This window comes from Chanodichthys erythropterus, chromosome 14 (genome assembly GCF_024489055.1).
Source record: "Chanodichthys erythropterus isolate Z2021 chromosome 14, ASM2448905v1, whole genome shotgun sequence".
NCBI lineage: Eukaryota > Metazoa > Chordata > Actinopteri > Cypriniformes > Xenocyprididae > Chanodichthys > Chanodichthys erythropterus.
This window is the reverse complement of record NC_090234.1, coordinates 27,270,014-27,289,880: the sequence shown is the minus strand read 5'-3', so window position 1 is coordinate 27,289,880 and position 19,867 is coordinate 27,270,014. Positions and strand designations below refer to the sequence as shown.

General features: G+C 37.0%; 1 protein-coding gene across 6 annotated transcripts in view; it reads right to left on the bottom strand.

Moving 5' to 3' along the window:
- gtdc1 (glycosyltransferase-like domain containing 1) overlaps nucleotides 1-18,967 on the bottom strand; it is a 48,741-nt gene extending 29,774 nt beyond the window's left edge. For 2 of the 6 annotated variants that reach the window (XM_067409909.1, XM_067409910.1), the window contains exons 1-4: nucleotides 18,849-18,967; nucleotides 17,392-17,619; nucleotides 12,328-12,495; nucleotides 10,509-10,682 (exon numbers count right to left, since the gene is read on the bottom strand). In XM_067409909.1, coding sequence (XP_067266010.1) covers nucleotides 10,509-10,682; nucleotides 12,328-12,495; nucleotides 17,392-17,570 — 521 coding nt within the window. In that variant the 5' untranslated portion in view covers nucleotides 17,571-17,619; nucleotides 18,849-18,967. Of the gene's footprint in view, nucleotides 1-10,508; nucleotides 10,683-12,327; nucleotides 12,496-13,817; nucleotides 13,904-14,006; nucleotides 14,766-14,797; nucleotides 14,898-17,354; nucleotides 17,620-18,848 lie in introns of those variants that run through there. The other 4 variants (XM_067409911.1, XM_067409913.1, XM_067409912.1 and 1 more) reach the window with 4 other exon arrangements.
- Nucleotides 18,968-19,867: the final 900 nt, after the last annotated feature.

Below are 19,867 nucleotides of genomic sequence, written 5' to 3'. Positions count from 1 at the left end.
AATAGCTTGTGATCAGGTGTATTCAGCATCTGAGAGCTTCTCGGTTCACAGTAAATGCAGCAAACTCCATCTTTACATAATAATAATGATAATAATTATTATTATTATTCAATTTGATTGGGTTTCTAAAATGGTCTGAGGTAGGGCTGGGCGATTTTTCCGATTAATTTGAATTTTATGTTTGCCTCGATTTTATTATTTTTAAACCGAGAAATCACGATTTTGGGTAAAAATGTTAGCAAACGTTACAATTAGACATGTTGACAATACAGCAATGATAACCCTTAAGAGAAGAAAATGATCCGACCACATGATGGCGCACCTGATTAACCGCTCTCGTTTGACGCTCTATGAACGTTGACTATCGCTAGCCTGGAACACACCAAGCCGATGGTCGGCCGTCGCCAGGCAGTTTTTGTTCGTCGACTGACTAAGTTCTCAGTGTGTTCCGCACCGTCGGCTGAAGTTAGTCCTCGTCTGCTTTTTGAGTTGGCTGTTGAGCGTCGGTTTGGTGTGTCAGGGCAACTTTGGACCCAGATGCTGCTAACATGAGCCAACCCCACAGTCTGCTTTTGTCGCCACTAGTTCGTCAGCGTCGGCTTGGTGTGTTCCAGACTTTAAAGGTGCTCTAAGTGATGTCACGCATCACATTTTTTGTCACATACAGCAAACATCTCCTCACTATCCGCTAGCTGCCTGTCCCCTGAACACACTATAAAAAAAACACGGTCTCTGTAGTCGCCACAAGCTCCGAAAATGGCAATAAAAACAAACTGGTACAGCCTGGACCACAAAACATAGTAAACATGCTCCAGCCAATAACCGACAAGAATGATTTTAAATGCGCGTTCATGACTGTTTCAGGAAACACGGAGGGGAGGGGAAGGAGGAGGGGGAGGGGGAGGAGGGTCTAGCTAGCCTCTTGCTACGTCCCAATTCGTCTACTTATACTACGTCCTAAAAGTATGTACTGTTTTTGTAAAGAAAAAGTACATAATTTTGAGTGTGTAGTGAGTGCGTTGAAAGTTGGCGACTTTTCACCTATAAAACAGAATCTTTCTGATTTGTACTAGATAAAACCAACACACCATTACATATTCATCGATTATTTTACATTATATGAAGTGTGCACTGCAAACACGAGCATTATTTATGATCATCTCTGTCCAGTCTGTAAGCCGTATTGCATTCAACCACCATTATCTTTTTGATTTCTGTGAAGGAATGTCTGACGGGATCTGATGTCGGAAGTGAGTGAAAACTACTATGTTCATTATTACATCCCATAACATAACACTTATGTTTCTTAGGAGACATTACCGGCTGTCCTTGAAACAATGGAGGATGGTTGACAGATCACGGACGGCGGGGTCTATGCCAAAACCAGATTGTCAATCAAACCACGTGGGTGGGGCTTAGCGCAATTCTACGTCACAGTGAGAGCAATCTTAGAACAGGGCGTTCTGAGACAGTGCTTATGAATTATTGAGATTGTAAAAAAACCACTTGGTGGATTTTTCTCATTCTAGGGTGGTTTTGCTCACACACTGCCAACACACATTTATGGTCAAACACCATGTAAAAGTGAATTTTGCATAATAGGTGCCCTTTAAAAATCATGTCATGTTGTTGGATATTTGTCATTCTTGCCTGTCTTTAAAACTTGAGAGCCCTGGTTTATGTATATATATCTGGCCACTGTATTTGGCCATCTGCTAACGTCTTCTATCCACTCGACTACACGGATCTGAAAGCCGGATACCATTTGATAAAGTAAACTTTTTAAAATAACTTTATCTGTCTGTGTTGCTTAATCCGCTCGCGAAGCTGTAGTTATATCACTTTCGGAGTTGCTAACACGTTAGAACCTATGGGGAACAACACCACTTCCAAAATGCGCGCGCATACGTTGCTACGTCATCATTGTGTACAAACAGTAAAAGGGTCTAGTTACACAACCTGTAACTGTTTAAACTGTCAATCATCTTGTCACAGATAAAATCCTCAACATTCAATTAAATTTAATTTCCTACCGTTTCGGAGAGAAATGTAGTCGCACATTTATCTGCCAGTCATGGGTCTTTCATGCAGAGAACTCTCCTCATCTTTGCATAATGATGCATTTAAAAGTGAATGACCAAATGCATCGTTATAAAAGTTCACAATGCTGTTGCAGATGAAATATAATGTGGATAACATTTAATAAATATCTTTTTGTCGGGTTATACTCATTATTAAACATTCAAGCCCCTTTATCTTAACCGCTCTGCTTAACCGCATAGACAGTAAAAGAAACTTAACCGTCGGTCTCGCATATCCGTCATGTTTGTAGTTTTTTGACACTTTTTATTCGTATTTGTAGTTCTAATCGAATCCTCGCCCACAGCGCAATGTGTTATGGGCAATATTAGCCGTTAGAAGTGTGCACCGATCTACACTTAGCAAAGTTATTAAACGCAAGTTGAACTTTTTTTTAACTTGACGGCCACATTTTTAGAATGCCATTTCAAAAGACACGAGACACGAGTGTAACAGCCAAATACATCCGCCAAACATAAAAACAATAGGAAAAATAGTAAAAAAACCTGTAAAGAACTACTACTGTATCTGTATGTTTGATATTGCATGTTTGCATGATGGTGACAGACTGAAGATGTTGTTATTTATTGCTATTACTTTTTGGCTAAGTATTTTTCTTATTTTAAATTATTTATGAGTATATAGGATTTAAGATAAGTTTGTACAACATTTTCCTTCATATTAAATGCATATTTAACAAATAAATCATTTGTTTTACATATACACCATGTTGATCACATCAGGTGTGGTGCACTTGGAAGTTTTTTTAACCAGATGGTTAATAAAGAGAATGCTACTTGAATCATATTGTAGTTACATTTTAAGTTGACTAGTTAAACATAAAACAATGGGTCAATCGTTCTGAAAAAAAATATATATATATATATATTTCTTTTTGCCATATATTGCCCAGCCCTAGTCTAAGGTCTTTTGAGACTAGAAAATTCATGGTAATGCACTTGATTTACTCTCGTCAAGAGCAAACAATCAAAGTAGGCATATTTTTACTTGTGTTTTTATAAATACCTGCATGTCCTGATTGCATCATGGTAAAACCTATGGCCACAAGCCAGCTGCTTGGGACAAATCTCTGAAGCCAGGGGCTTTATCCTTGATTCATTCCTATTTATCATGGTTCGCTCCTAGCACTTGAAAGCACCATATGGACTCAATTGTGGTTCGTTCCTGGCACACGTGATCTGGAGATCAGACGCATGCCATACCTTTGGGCTTTACCATTGGATTATTTTCACAGGGCACATACTGAAGAGTCTTCGTGCCACAAGGATAGAGATCCCTTTTGAAAATGTCCTCCAAGCACGAGGTGGTGGAATCCGATGTCAAAGAAACAAATGAGAAAAGGTGCCCGCCAGATGTTTCACCGACAAGATTAAACGCTCAGCGATTTGATTAAGAAAGCCCATCTCCTCATCACCCCATCCTGCCCACATTAAGGCTTAAGAGCAATCAAAAAAGAGAGTGCTACAGGATGAGTAGCAAGGCGCATGAGGATTTGGAGCTCGGGTGCCAAGTGATGAGTTTCTGACCGCTGGTGGCTACCGACTCTGAGGGAGTATAGTGATAATCAAGGCCTCCACGGGGACTTCAGCAAGTATGACAAGCAGAATTAGCAGAAGTTCAACATCAGCAGCTATATCACAAAAGCAGCTTTTATTAGTTATGCGTATTTACAAAACATACTTGCGCTGGACCAGCAGCAAATTTTCCAATACATTGGAATGGTTTCCTCAGCTGTCCAGGGATGAAATCACTGAGTGAAGTCCACAACTCAGTGTTCTACACACATTTCTACAAAGACACACCCGCTCGCTTCAATTAAATAATGTAACCCACACAACTATGAAGCCGTGGCACTGTTTTATGTAACAAGGTAATCGGCGTCTTTGATGCGACTTTATTACTTCGATATGGGACCAAGGCGCATAATTTCCACTGCGCTGTTCCCTTTGAACCGTTCTGAGACAATCTCTACAGCAGGATATCCTGCCATCTGCTTCAGTAACAGAATCGCTCCGCCAGTCAGTCATTGGCGGCAGGCCGCCTTACAGAGAGTCACATCCATGCCTTTGAACTGCTTTTTAAAAAGCAGCCAAATACCCTCTTTTCCCCACCAACTTTGAAAAGTAGCTTCAGTTATCTGTGCTGAGTTAAATGGGCTAATGAAAACCTGGTCCGCCTGACAACGAGAGTCTAGCGAGAGATTCCTGTGATGGATTTTCCCTTCGATGAGCTTGATAGCACTGTGGTCCCCATCTTAGGGGAAACAGTCATTGTTTTAGATCACAGCATTGGGATCAATACAGTGCTGGCCATCAATCTTACCACTCCAATAGGGTGCGTGGGACTTTCTGCAAACATCTGATGCCAGTTAAGTGCTATGGAAACCAAATTCACTCTTCTGCCAGAGCGGAGAACAATGGAAATCAGAGCAGCATTACATTCTAGTCTTTCCAGGAGTGTCTTTGTGATGTGGCGGCTCCGTAGGGCTGAAACTCTTGAAAGGACACCTGATTGTCATGTGACTTTATGCAAACATGCCCAGTTGGCCTGTTGTGTTTTAATACAAAGACTGGCCTTTAATAGGGGCCACCAGCGTTGTGGATTTCGGTGATTGATGATGTGGTATGGCCTCTCTCAGCTGGGCTCCTGCTCACTAGGGTCAATCGAGATTGAATTACGGCTATACGCAGAAAGCCAATTAATAAGTGAGGCCTGATGAAGTTGATCCAAAGGACACTGCGAGGGAATAGAAGCCTTTAAAAGAGAGATTTCTTTGGATTATGCTACATTCAATGAGATATTACAATAGATGTTTTCATTCTGAGGTTACTTTTACCTTGTTTATTTTTCTCCAACTTTCTCCACTAAATGGGGATGGTGACTGCGGGTTAACCCTGTACTTTATTTACTTTAAAGGGAGTTTCCTTATGCTAACCTTTCTGGGCTGTCCTCTCGCGACTATACAGTACGTTTCATATCAGTATTCTTGACATCTTTCAATCTTTGTTTTGTTTTCAACAGCATCTGTTTGTGAATATGGTATGACACTAGAGCCATATTTTCAGAATTATAAAAATTTTACTACTTTTTGTTGTTTGTTTTGCCAGAAAAAGAACAAAAGAATGAAAGAAATATGCATCACATAAACAAGGGACCAACGGGAGCCCACCTGCGAGATATTTCATATCAAATACTCTGTTTCTTCTCTTGTTTGTCTCTGGGAATATTTTTAAATTCTTAAAAGGCTTGGACAAAGTTGGTTGCTGAGAAAAGAACCCAGGGCATGTTGACGGATGGCCGGCCATGCATATAATCGTTTCCTTACACTCTGTGAGTTTGCTTTGGAAGGGGCGAATTACCATCTGAAAATGAGCTGAGAAACACTGTAGGCGAGAGCCCTGCGTCATCAGTGTCAGCTTACTTACAGCGTCTCTTACCCATGATACGGACACACACTCACAAACATGCACACACTCGTGTGTGGACCAACATTACTAATGTCGTCTTAACCCACATTTTACACACAGGGAAAATTTGTCATCCAACCAAGCGTAGGGGCACGTTCATCCCCTCAGAAACAAAACACACAAAAAAACAACACACACGTAGACATAAAAACACTAAAAGACAGAAGGAGGAATTCAATTAACAGTGCCCACTGTTAGTGCTGTTTATTTGTACATGCTATTAGGCGTGTAACGGTTTGCGAAAAAAAAAACGAAAAAAAAAAAAAAACAGAACCGTACCGTTCTCCACCCACGGTTAATCTAACGAAGCATCTATAATAACGCATAAAACAGAGAGAGTTTCGCTAACGTATGTATCTGTTGATGGATATGTGTTTCACATGAGAGTAGCTGTCCAATCAACTGTTAGTATGTAAATCTATTGCTGATATCCCAGTTCCTAACGTGTCAGTGTGTTGCAGTTCAGCATGGCAAGCGAAAGAGACAAGTCGCTGATAGAGTCACCGCCTGCATCATATAAATCTCCTGTCTGGGAACATTCTGGCTTCCCAATATGCTGTTTCAATGCAAGTCCCATATGCGATAGTATGTATAATATAGTGTGTTGAGTGCCATGATGTGACCAAGACAGGACACCACACACTAACAGATTCCATTCACAAACAACCAGATTCCCGACTGTGAACACGGGAAATCTCGCAAAATCTCTCGCAGTCAAACGTGACTTTGGAATAAACAAAAATGGTGGATGTTGGGCAAGAAGAAATGGCGATAATAGTGTTTGCACTGCTTTTTACAGAATATTTGTGTTAAAAAAGAAAAAGGTTTGGATGAAGTTGTGTTATGCTTCCGTCTTCCATCAGCTCACTTTCTGATTTGCAATCTACAGAGTGCATGAACGTTTGTCCTCAGAGGTCCTCCCCACACAACAGCATTTCTGATGGTAAACATTGTTGGATATTTACGATTTGAGATCGGTGCAGCCCTGACATTTTTGCGAGCAGATTCCATCACTCTTAACCAGTGTTGGGGTTAACGCATTACAAGTAACTTGAGTTACATAATCAGATTACTTTTTTTTCAAGTAACTAGTAAAGTATATTTGGTTATTAAATTAAACAATTATACTTCATGTATTTAATCTCACTTTATTAACCAATGACTTTTTATTAACCAGGTGAGAAAAAGTAACACAAAAGTAATGTAATGCATTAATTTCCATAAAAAGTAACTAAGTAACACAGTTAGTTACTTTTATTAGGGAGTAACGCAATATTGTAATGCATTACTTTTAAAAGTAACTTTCCCCAACACTGCTCTTAACATACATCACACCACAGAAAAATCTGATAAGTTAATCTGTAGAACCAACAAGATAATCAGGACATTACCTAGAATTGTCTGAACGAAAGAACTGGGCCCAAAATCGGCCGTTATCTTGTAGTGTATGGGTGCCTTTAGTTCAGCTTTTGTGGTCATAGCCAATACTGTCTTAAATAGAGTGTGCACAGCACTACATCTTTTTATAACATGAGATTTTGACCAAATGACAGAAAAAACAGCCACATATCTACAGCTACAATAACCTTCATAACCTCTAAGTTCATGAAAACCTAATGATGCAGCCATTCTAATAACAGAAAAAACACGACATTTGTGGTCAAAAACTTTGTAACTTTATTTGAACTGGATTTTGGTGAAATGTTAATAATGTTATGTGACACATGCAAATGTATGATCATATATAGTGCCACAATATAAACTTTGATAACACAGTGTTTGATTATTTTAAAAGTACAGTGTACAGTTTTTCTTTTTCTTTTTTTTTTTTTCCATTTCCTAAAAAGTAGCAGTTTTGGTCATATGAGGTTTTCAACCGAAAGCGGGGCAGGGCCCAAAAATTTATTTTGCCTGTGTGTGAGGTAAATCTAAATTGAGTTCGCTTTCACATCTTCTTGCATTTAAACTTATGTAAAAATTGTCAACATACCGGTTTTGGTGAGTATCCTAGCAAAGTAGGTTGTCTTAAAGGGTTAGTTCACCCAAAAATGAAAATTCTGTCATTTATTACTTACCCTCATGCCGTTCCACACCCGTAAAACCTTCGTTAATCTACGGAACACAAATTAAGATATTTTAGTTGAAATCCGATGGCTCCGTGATGACATTTCCTCTCTCAAGATCCATAAAGGTACTAAAAACATATTTAAATCGGTTCATGAGAGTACAGTGGTTCAATACTAATATTATAAAGCAACGAGAATATTTTTTTTATGTTTTTAGTACCTTTATGGATCTTGATAGAGGAAGTGTCATTGCTCCCTATGGAGGCCTAACCGAGCCATCAGATTTTAACTAAAATATCTTAATGTGTGTTCCGAAGATTAACGAACGTCTTACGAGTATGAAACGGCATGAGGGTAAGTAATAAATGACAGAATTTTCATTTTTGGGTGAACTAACCCTTTAAGACAATGTAAAACAGTCGAGAAAGACAACGCATGAGTACAATATCAGTATATTGGATTCATGCATTGTGTCTTAAAGTGACAACAGACTTATATTCCTGCTACTATCTTTTTTTTATGTTAATCAAAAAACAAAAGACAAATAAATTGCTCAATGCTCTTGACTGGATAACTTTTGTAAATTTAATAAGGATTAATCTTTATTTAATTTATACAGTGAATATTATATGCAGTGTTATTTTACATTTGATTACTTTATTCAGTTTCTCTAGCTGAAAAGTACTGTTACATATACCTGAAAAACCTGAAAGCACTGTTTACTTTTATCTTTGCTCTATTGTATTTATTTGTGCAACTACTTGATCATCAACCTTGAAACAAATCGCATCATGATTAATTTGAACTGTTAAAGCCCTACTATATTGCCTGATTCATTGAAAGAATAATGCAAATCAGGTAAGAACACAAAAGTTCTCACCAATCTGTGCTGAACACAATTTCTGATATTTTAATTAAATTAAATTAAATTCAGGAAATAGCTTATCATTATTTTTTTAATTTTGTGAATAAGGTGCAATCTATAGTAACACAGAAGGAAGGAGTATTTGTGCTGAAAAAATTATACATTTTAATAGTCAGCCTGGCACCGGGTTAAATTGTATTGCAGATGGTTGGTAAATAGGAGAAAAGGGAGAGCTTTGTTATCAATATAGGTGCATTAAAAAAATACAGCTAAGCGCACACAGCTGTTTTAGTGATGACATACACTGAAACGTGACCTCAGTGGTCTGTGCTGGCCTGGCTCTTCTAAATCACGAAAAACAAACTTGAAAACACAAAGCGGCTGGATATTTCTTTTAAGTGTGCATTAAAAATCTTGATTTTGTCAACAAAGAACTGACTAATCCAAAAAAAAAAAAATCATGCATCAGAGAGATAATGGAAAACATGCCCCGCTCAGACCTGAAGATAAACATTTTAGATATACAGATTGAAAGAACAAAGAGAAGGCAGAAAAGTAATGGACTGCAAACATATAAAACAGAAAAATGTAATAATGATATATGATATATATGATATATACTTTTATGCTCAGCTAACACATATAGAACACATGAGATTCACATGAATAGATTACGCTTTCATATTATTGGGTGTTTGATTGTGTACATATAAAATATTTTATTTATAATTTTAATATCTAATTATATTTTATACATTTGTATTAATATATTTCTTTATTGACTGATTAATTGATTATAGAATTTTTTTTAGAATTATATAAAGTTTGTATAATGAAACCTACTAATTTTGCAAGCAATCCACAACTTTTTCACATATTTCTAATTCAATAGCGTCATGCACATCAGAATGACAAAGACTGCTATACGGCTATGGGAGGATGTGAAATGGTATGCACTACATGCTTACAGTCTCTTTAATCTTTAAACCAGCACACATAAGCCAGCCCAAGAATGCCTTGAATCAAAATGAATTAACAATATTGTTCCACTCGTTTCGGGTCCTGCTTGCTGTTCATTAGGAATGTAATAGGATGCAGACCCCTCCGTGGAGTCGCTTTCTAGCCGACTTATTCTTAACATTGCTTTGGAACGGGGCGATGAAAAAAAGCACCACCCATGCTTGTTGATCGAAGACGACAGTTCGAGAAGCAAATTCTGAAGCCAATCTAGAATGCACAAGTCAAAACGAAGTACACAGCACAGTGAGATTTTAAAGCTGTAGGGGGGGGGGGAAGAGCAGTGTGCTCAGAGGCCCTAAATAAAAGTAAAAATCAATTCAGGGACAGGCGAGTGAGACCACAAGGACATCACGCATTTTAAATATTTGCTTTTACTTGGTTTTGTCCTCTGTTCAAGCAATTTCAAAAGGCAAGATTTTATTTTAAATAAAAAAATGCAATTTAAGTTATGATAACGAACTAAAAAGCAATATATAATTAATGGACACAGCATGAATAGTCAGTTCAATACAGTTACTTGCATCCACATGAGCAAAAAAGGTTTGGTGAATTTTAATAACCTGTCCAATAAAATGTAGTTTGATTTGTTGACATTTAAAGCAGATGAAATGCCGCAAGTAAAAATCCTTACTAATTATTATACTGCAGTCGCTCAGTCACACAAAAATCAAACACAAATATCTACAGTCAAACAGACTATGACACAAAGAAATCGCTTTCTGTCCCAGTGGGCATGTTGTGTATGTCCATGCATGTGCGCCCAAGCACAAGCACGTATCTGTAGCCGGAGCGTGTCAAGTGATCCACACAGGATATTAAAGCTGTCTATTCTAATCACTTTCTTACACAACTTTGCCTACTCGCCATTAACCACGCTTGCATACGCGATCAGCTTTTGGGGGCGGATTAAGAGTGAACTTGCTAGCACATTTTTTAATCAGTGGAGGAGTGATCCCTAGAAGGCTGTGGTGAGGGATATAAAGAACAGACCTTGTGACATCGGGAAAGCGAATCGGGAAGTGGAGGACACGGCACTTGGGCCGGATTAGCCGGTCCAGATCTTTGGGCCGATGGTCGGGCATGGTCTTCATGAAGGTGGAGATGGAGGAGAGGAAGGACTCCATGTTGAACGACGAGTTGAACGCCACCACATCCGCAACCAGACTGGGAAAACATTGTCATTTCAGATGATGAAGGAAGAAAAACACTGACAAACAAAACCACAAAATGTCACAATAGCTATCACAATAATGCTCCTTAATTAATTCTCGAAAATGAGCGTTATTGAAAACAACATATGTTTTGAAAAGCGAACTTCACTTGTATATGGAAAGCCGCACTTAGCATACGTCTACAGTAAATAGTCACTTAAAATATCTAATACATGTTGATTAGAATCCACAGCCACAAACACACCATGTTTTTAAATGGCACACTGATTAACCCCAATTGCCAGAATCAATCACTGCATTGCGCTCAATTAGAGAGTGAATTAGAGGAGCCAAGCTCTTTTTTGTGTCACTGTTCTGCCACGTTAATAAAGTTGAGCAAGCAAAGGGCCTTTGAATTATTGACATGATACTCTGACATACAACAATCACAATGTATTCCAATTAGAGCTCTTAAAACCCTTTCTTTCAAGCATCAAGATTGATTATGACATTAGGCTTTAAAACATTGAGTTCTTAAGAATTAGAGCGCCATTATACGATCCCATAATTAACCAATCACATCATGCAAAGTAACGCACATGATAAACTATTCTGTCTCAGACACACTGTCTCTTTTGTGAATCAAAATCCACTCTGGTACAGAAATGGTACTTGTTATACACAGACTGTACACTCTAAAAAATGCTGGGTTAAAAACAACCCAAGTTTGGTTGAGAATGGACAAACCCAACAATTAGGTTGTTTTAACCCTTTTGGGTTAAATGTTTGCCCGCTAGGTAGTTTTATTTAACTTAACCATTGTTTAAAAATTACTGTATTGCTTGCTTAAAATGAACCCAAAGTATGTTGGAAATTAACATTTATTAATATGTTTAATAAATGGACATTTATTAATAATAATTAAACAATAAACATTTATTAAGTTGCTTATTAATAAATGTTTACCTTTTGATTATTATTGTTGCCTCTAGTAATTATGTGCCTGAATTCTAATTTCCAATCTATTTTGGGTTCATTTTAAACCAGCCATACGGTAATTTTTAAACAATAGTTGGGTTAAATAAAACTGCCCAGCACGTTGGGCAAACATTTAACCCAACTGCTGAGTTAAAACAACCCAATCGCTGGGTTTGTCCATTTTCAACCCAGTTTAGGTTGTTTTTAACCCAGTATTTTTAGAGTGTACTGATATACTAACATACGATAAGGTGACCAGATTTCTGAAAATCTAAATCTGGGAAATTTCTAGTTCAACCATTTCAAATGTTATAAGCTTTGAATAAAAAAAAAAAAAAAAAAAAAAAAAAAAATAGAATATATACTCTGCCATACTACTATAAATTATATTTAGTCATCAACACACACTTTAAAACTATATAGAGTAACTTTTGTTTGCCTTAAACTAATTTATATTATTTATTATATATACTAATTTCTGCACAAATTTGCATATTATTTTTTTCTATAGTGGAAAATAATAATGAAATTGAAATTACACTCCATGTGCTATGATTTTTTTTTTTTTTTTTTTAAAATCTAGCATGTGTAATATCCAGCACATTAGATATGTCTGGTAACCAAAAGGTATGTTTTTCTTCCACAGGTACTTTTGTAAAGTTCATCAGACCCTCCATTACCATGAGAGGATCTGGTTGTAGCCATATTGGAAGTCTCTTTCTTGACTCTTGCGGACTGGATAGACCAGCTGGTTCTCATGGAAGTAGAGAACCTTCTTAAGATGAGCGAGATCGGGCCGAAGGGCTACAAGCTCAGCAAGATTGAGAACGGAGCTTGTGAACAAAACCCTGCGAGACAGAGAAAAAAAAGAAAAAAAAACAGATAAAAGAAGGAACCATTAGTTCACTGTTCAATGGCACTTGAATATCAATGCTCCATCACCGACCTAAGCATTGATGCTCATTGTAACATAAACATTGTTTTGACCACAAAGGTGCTGCAGCGTGGAAAAAAAAAAGTCTGCTAATGTCCCCTTTTTCAAGGCATTGCAATTTGAAAAATTATTAAATAATCATGTTGGGAACTGAAGAAAAAAACCCTCCCTGCTTAGATTTGATGCTAAACAGTCAGTAGCCTATGCAGTGATCATGTGTGATTTTGGCACTCTGGGAGATTCAAATTGAAAACATTTCCAGTCAAAACTGTCCTTATGATACTTTTCAGAGTGTTTTTAACCCATATTTGAGCATTTTGAGATTTATTCAAAATTATTCATATTATTTTTCTTTATTCATGTTAATGCAATGACTTGTAGCTATTTCTACAGTCTTAAATGTCACTGATTTGACACAAACATTTCTTATTATCAATGTTGTATACAGTTGTGCTGCTTAATATTTTTGTGGATTTTATTTATTTATTTTTTTTCTCCCAAGATTCTTTGTTGCATATAAAGTTCAAAAATTTGAAACAGGAATCCTCTGTAACATTATAAATGTCTTTACTCTCACATTTGATCAAATTAATGTGTCCTGGCTGAATAAAAGTATTAATTTGTTTAAAAGAAAATCTTACTGACCCCAAACTTTTGAACAGTAATGTAAATATAACATTGAAAAAGTTTTTGAAAATCTTTTTGAAATGCAAAAATGTATAAAAAGCCTGCGACAGAGGTCTCAACTGACTTAAAAGTAAAAAATGAAATCCTAGATCTGCAAAAGAAAAAACTGCATCATTTGAAACACAAGAGGACACAGAAATCTCTTCACACTCCATGCTGAGAGAAACATTATTGAGGTTAATGAACACTCCTTTAAGATGTTATATACACAAGTAGGGGACCATTGAAAATTTTACCCTTGTATGTGCTAAGAGCCATGGGACAAGGGCTTTGAAGTTCAGTTCTGGTCTCCCTAAATGAACCCAGCCCCCTCTTCTAAGCCCCCACCGCCTGTCAGTCTAACCCTCCAGCCCGCTCGCCAGTCTCTTTGATGTGGGGAGCCCGCGGCCTCGCGACCGTGACTCTGTCGCTGTCAGAAGTGTCCCTTTTATGCTAATCTACGACCAGCTCCCCCTAACCAATTCCTAATCTTAACTATACGAAAAACCAATCACGCTGCTTTAAGATCAGCGTGAAGGGGCAACTTCTACCACCCCGTGCCCTCGTAACTGTGCTGCAGGATTACGTCTCCATTCCTCAACTCCATCAGGACGAGCGCCGAACGGCACCTCCCAAATCCTTGCTTGCACACAACTCTGAAATCAAACCAGATGATGGAAGTTACTATTTTTAGTCTTGATTTCCTCTTGAAATTGTCAAGTGGAGTGCGTCCAATAATAATGAAACAGGAAGGCTTACTTTGGTTCCCTTTGAACTGGAGGTGAGGACAGACACTCGAGTCTAATGCATCTTTTTAGGTCAGTCCGGTTGATGTGGTTGATAGGCATATGGTAAACGGTAGTGGTTGTAGAAACCTTAATGAGCGATAGGCCCACCAAAGGCCAAAAGATAGATCTGACTCATCTATTTCGTGGAAAAAACTTTAAAAAAAATAGTTTCATCTCACATTTTTGCACTCGATAGACATAAACTTCATCCAAGGTGAGTAAACAATCCTTCACAGGAGCCATTGTTGGCTTTTATTAAACTGTGACGTAACCGTAACTGTCGCCCACTGACTTTTTCCAGCACAAACTATTAACCGTAACTAAACCAGACGTTTTGGCTTGTGAGAACCTGTAAGATAAGAGACACAGTGGGTGGGCAAGCTGCTCTGTGCTGAGTCAGGTTTGTAATGCATTATCAAAAGGTGCAAATCTGGAAAAGCAAGCATTGCTTTTGGCGTATTGTAGTTTTGATAACACTTTACAAATAAGTTTCATATGTTAACGTTAGTTGTGAAATGAAAATACTTATGAAAAATACTTTATCAAAAGTAATCAAAAGTTCATATTGTTTAAAAGAAAGCATGAGAAGAGATTAATCATTTTGACAATCACTATTCAATAAAAAGGACCACATTCAAATATTTCGTCGCCATGAGGGCAAGTTGCAAATGGCCAGACAGTTTATATATATATATATATATTTTTTAAAGTGCATTCAGGAGGGCTGACCCGTGAAGGGTAATGACTGTGCAAATTTGATACCTGACTTCAGGAATGAAATGTATGTTTCGCCTTTTGCTTAACTTCGAGTGCAGCGAGATGAGATTGCAGCTGAAGGAATGCTCAGGGTTTCCCCCACCCACCTGCGGTTTCTCCGTCCCTTAAAAGGAAGCAAGAAAGTCCCCATCGGATCCTAGTCTCTGAATGTGTTTGTGTCCTTGTTTATGCAGTTTTTAGAAAATGTATTTGAACCAACACTTCACAGTTACATTAAGTAATATAGGTGCATAATCTGTAGTGTATAATAAGTGTTGTGCACTTTAGGTGCAGTCACACTTACCTGTATTTTAATTTTAAAACATCATCTTAAAATTGACAATAGCCAGACTCATGTAACACTTTACAATACATTTTGATTAGTTACCATTAATATCATAATCCAACAATGAGCAATACTTTTACAGTATTTATTAATCTAGATTTATGTTCATTTCTACACTTACTAACACATTTTTTATATTTATATAAATGAACATTAGGTATATTTTGAATGAACATGAAACACTAGCATATTTATAAATGAATATTAATTTAGATTAATAAATGCTGATTAATGCAAAAAAAATGTCAGTTCATGATATCTGATTTATCTGAAGTAATGTTAAAGTCACTATGAAATCAAAATCAACAATTGGTTGTTGTTATTTTTTTTCTTTTTATGGAATATTGCCATATTTATTCTAAATAATTTATCAACAACATCTCATCTCTGATGACGTGTTGGTCCCACTTTATATTAAGTGGCCTTAACTACTATGTACTTACATTTAAATTAATAATTTGATACAATGCACTTATTGTGAACATACATGTTTTTACATTGTACTTATATTTTAAAAACACTGCATGCAATTACATCTGTAATTAATTTCTGTAATTACATTTATAATTACACTGTTGACCCCTCCCTTACACCTTAACCCTACCCTTAAACCTATCAATACCACCAAACCTGTCCCTAACCTTACCCGTATCCCACCTCAATAGCAGCAAAAGGGTTTTGCAATATGACCCCAATAAGTACAGTGTACTTATTTTTTTGATGCAAGTACATAGTAGTTAAGGCCACTTAATATAAAGTGGGACCGACGTGTTTACTAGCGTGAGGGCGGGACAACCTGTCACTCACATGACATCAAAACAATAGCAAACCACTATTTTGTCCCAATGGACAAAATCTAGTCTTGTTTGAGAAAAAAAAATCACTCGGATATATTTCACAATAGGGAAGAAAAGACTATCGCAACTTCTGCATCATGCGGACTTCAATAAATTGAAGCTTATTGTAAATTGTTACACAGGTTCTTATGTTGAAGTTAAAACAGGCAGCTATAATTATACTTCCATCTACCTCAGCGTTGGTGTTCATTTTGCATCAGCTTTTTAATCTGGAGATCATATAGTGACTGTGTACCCACATGTACCAGATACATCTATAACTTGATAAAGCTTGTTTTTGACTTTTAAGAACATCCTAGTATTACGTGTAAAAATGTCAAACCACATTACACTGTTGTTATTATACAAAGCAACTGTGATGTGTTAGTAAACATTTAAAAAAAGATGACAATAGCTAGATAGCTACACATGTGATTTCAGAAAAAAAACTAAAAGCTCTAGATCTATAATATACTTACACCAGCAGCACATAAAAAATGTGTATTAGTTAGTAAAAATTTTAGGTCAAAATATATAAGAAGCATTGTGTATATACATAATGTGAATTAATAAAAAAATAATATACAAATAAAGGTTAGAGTTAGGTTGTGCAGGAAATGCAGAAATGTGTTCGATTCAGACAGAATTTAAAATTCTGACGTTTTGGTAAGTGTGTGCATGTAAAATATTTGCTACTGCAAGTTCTGTTAGTTGTACAGCTACAATATCCACAGCCATGCTTTGCAGTAAATAGGAAACCACAGCTATGTGGCTTTAAAGTATGGGACTTGGGGGAGGACAAGTGTTTGAAGTATGAGGTACAGTAGAACTGAGTACGTCAGTATGTGCAGCGTACCACGATTATACATAACCTGACAACATTTAAGGTCATGTGATCGTCTAAAATGGTGTTCTTTGATCTGGTAAATGATCATAAATGTTTAAGAGAACTCAATAAGCACATGTAGATTTATTTGCAGATGACACTTCCTTTGACATTCTTTATCTAATGCAAATATATTGAAATATTTATCTCTTAAATCTGTAGGACTTCAGATGATGCAAACTCTGGATCAACATGCACCATTCCAAATTTTTCTATATATCCTAATCATTGTTAACATGTGTTCATTACTTCCATGAGCTCATTGTTTCTACCTTTAATACATTGCTTAAATTAATACATAGTTAGCTAACTGTGTGATTTGTATATGTACATTTCTGAAATAATAATTTGGACACAGTCACCTCTGATAAGAGATTACTCTAAATTGTAATGCATTTTCTGTAAAGCAGCTTTGAAACTATATGTATTGTGAAAAGCGCTATACAAATAAATGTGAATTGAGTGGAATAAATAAAAAAAATCCTATAAAATTACTTTAATGGGCACAACCAGGCTGATGACCTCTGCTGACCTGTATGAGGAACTTGCTGGAACAGCTTGCATGAAGTACAGAGCAGAAGTTCTGGCCCTCCAGTGCCATTTCTTCGCAGGTAGAGTGAAGCTTACACAGTCTTCAACACTTTGCTTGAGAAGATCAACCAGCTGTTTGTGGGAGCCGCCATAGAACGCCTCCAGCAAGAGCACACTCATGGATACAGGCCCAACCAAACCTGATGTTTATTGTGAATGTGCGCTATTACTGTTCAAAAGAATGGGGAAAAAAACAAAAAAAACAATTAGAAAAACTACTAAAAACATCACATTACAATGACTCACATAAAAAAAAGAAGACCATGAACAACAATCATAGCGAAAATGATATTTTAATAACCTATGATTAATAACCACGTATTGGAGAGGGTGTTTAATAATCACACTGGCAAAATTCGCCTACGTACAGTACTTTCCGAGTCACCTAGAATTTCATCATTTATGTGTCACGGTTAAGTCATAACTGAAGAGCATAATGAGTTATGTAGCAAAAAAAAATAAATACTTCAGCTGATCATTTGGAAATTTACCTCGCAATTCGATTATGTTGTTTTGACAACTTAACTAAAAGCGAGGAAATTAACTTAAAGCGACGTTACTAATTTACCTCACTTATTCAGTCAAGATGACAACCTCTCATTTTTTTCCAAAATAGTGTGGGTTTTCCGGTAAAAAGCTACTTTGTTTAACAGGAAGCATGTAGCTCTATCAAATAAATATATATATATATATATATATATATATATTACTACTGAATGCACTAAGGCCATAATCAAAAGCTCGTAGTAGCAACGAGAAGTTGGATTCATTTTAGTGAACTGGTTCATTTGGACAAAGAAAAAAATAAGACTCACTGCCGATATTCCTACACAGCATTTTAGGTCTTCTTTTCAGTGGCATAATATTTAGCTAAATGCTGCTGTCACTAAGTTTCCGACTGTTGTATAAATCAGGTTTTTTTTTTTTTTTTATGAGTCATTAATTCAGAAACCCCTTATTATTTACGTGGCAGATAAATACAGCTTATTTGTGAAAATAAATTGGCATCTCAGTTGCGCATAAGGTACAGCTTCAATGTAATTAGCAACCTGTTGTGGCTAACTATGTTTTAAATACCTTTATGTAGTTAGCTTGTAGCTTGAGAAGCTACAGTTTCAAACTTCCTGAACACTAAACAATTTAAACAGATAAGCTGACGCTCTCAGATGATACTCAGATGATAACTCCGAAATGCCAATAACTTGTACTAATTTTGTACTAAATTAAGTGGTATCTTGTGGCGCATCGACCATGCTGCTTTCTTTACAAGCCTAAACACCCATGTGATAAACATTGCTGAGCAAAGCACTTCATCACAAGCAGAACTGTGAAAACGAATCAAAACTTTGCAACAGGGAACTGGAAATGTAACAACTTAAGTAGGTTTAAACGTCTAACCTGAAAGGCTGGGGTTTTCCAATCGCTCGGATACACAGAGTGGGATTTTCTCACACAGTGATTTACCTCTACCCTTTTACCTCAGAGCCTCCATTTTACACAGGTAAGGCGTGAAAAGCATTCGACCTCAAGATGGAGAGGAAAGTGAGGGGTTAATGTTGTCGCATTCAGCCCCCCACACGGTTCATGCGAGAGGGAAACCCCGCAGTGCCCGGCCTCACAACCAAAAAGCATCACCATCATGACTGTCTATGGATGCTGAGTCATTGCTCAACTGCATTCAAAAGGCTTGCCTGTGTAAGCTTTAACTCCATCAAATCAATGGGACGCCATAACAGCACCAGAGCAGGGATTCAATTTCTACTGATTTAGTCAAAATACCTTTGAAGGCGGCATGGAAAATTGCATTTACATGCCTAAGACTATTACAAATAACTAGCTAACCTTTTGCCAAGTCATGACCATATGAAAAATAAAAGCATTAAAACACGAACAGAATAAATTGGCATATAAAATTGAACTATTTATACTGCATATTACTCATATAAATACAATTATAAGAAGCTTGATGAAATTAATCTTCACTAGCACTGAAGGTGGCATGTTTAACCATATGTTCACCTACAGAATTAACCATAGAAATTCCTTCCTTTCTCGTAGAAAAGCACACACCCCCCTCCTGAGGAGACAGGCCGTTATCTAATCTGCATTATTCCAGATGAAATACAGGATTTCCTTTGGCTCTCAAAATACTGGGGAAGAGGCAGTGTTGGAGAGAATCAGAAAAAACTGGGATGCAGCTGATACATCCGCAGGGGCAGTGCACGAAGACGTCATATCAAGTGCCAGTACCAATCCTGACGATTAAACCCATCAGTAAAAGTGACTCTACCAATGGCACCAATAAGTGCCAGTACAGGGGGGCGGATAGCATGGCACTGCCCAATGACAAGCACCCAGAAACATGGCGCATTGGAGCGTGTGAGCCAACTCTCAACACCTCATTTTAACAGCCTCTA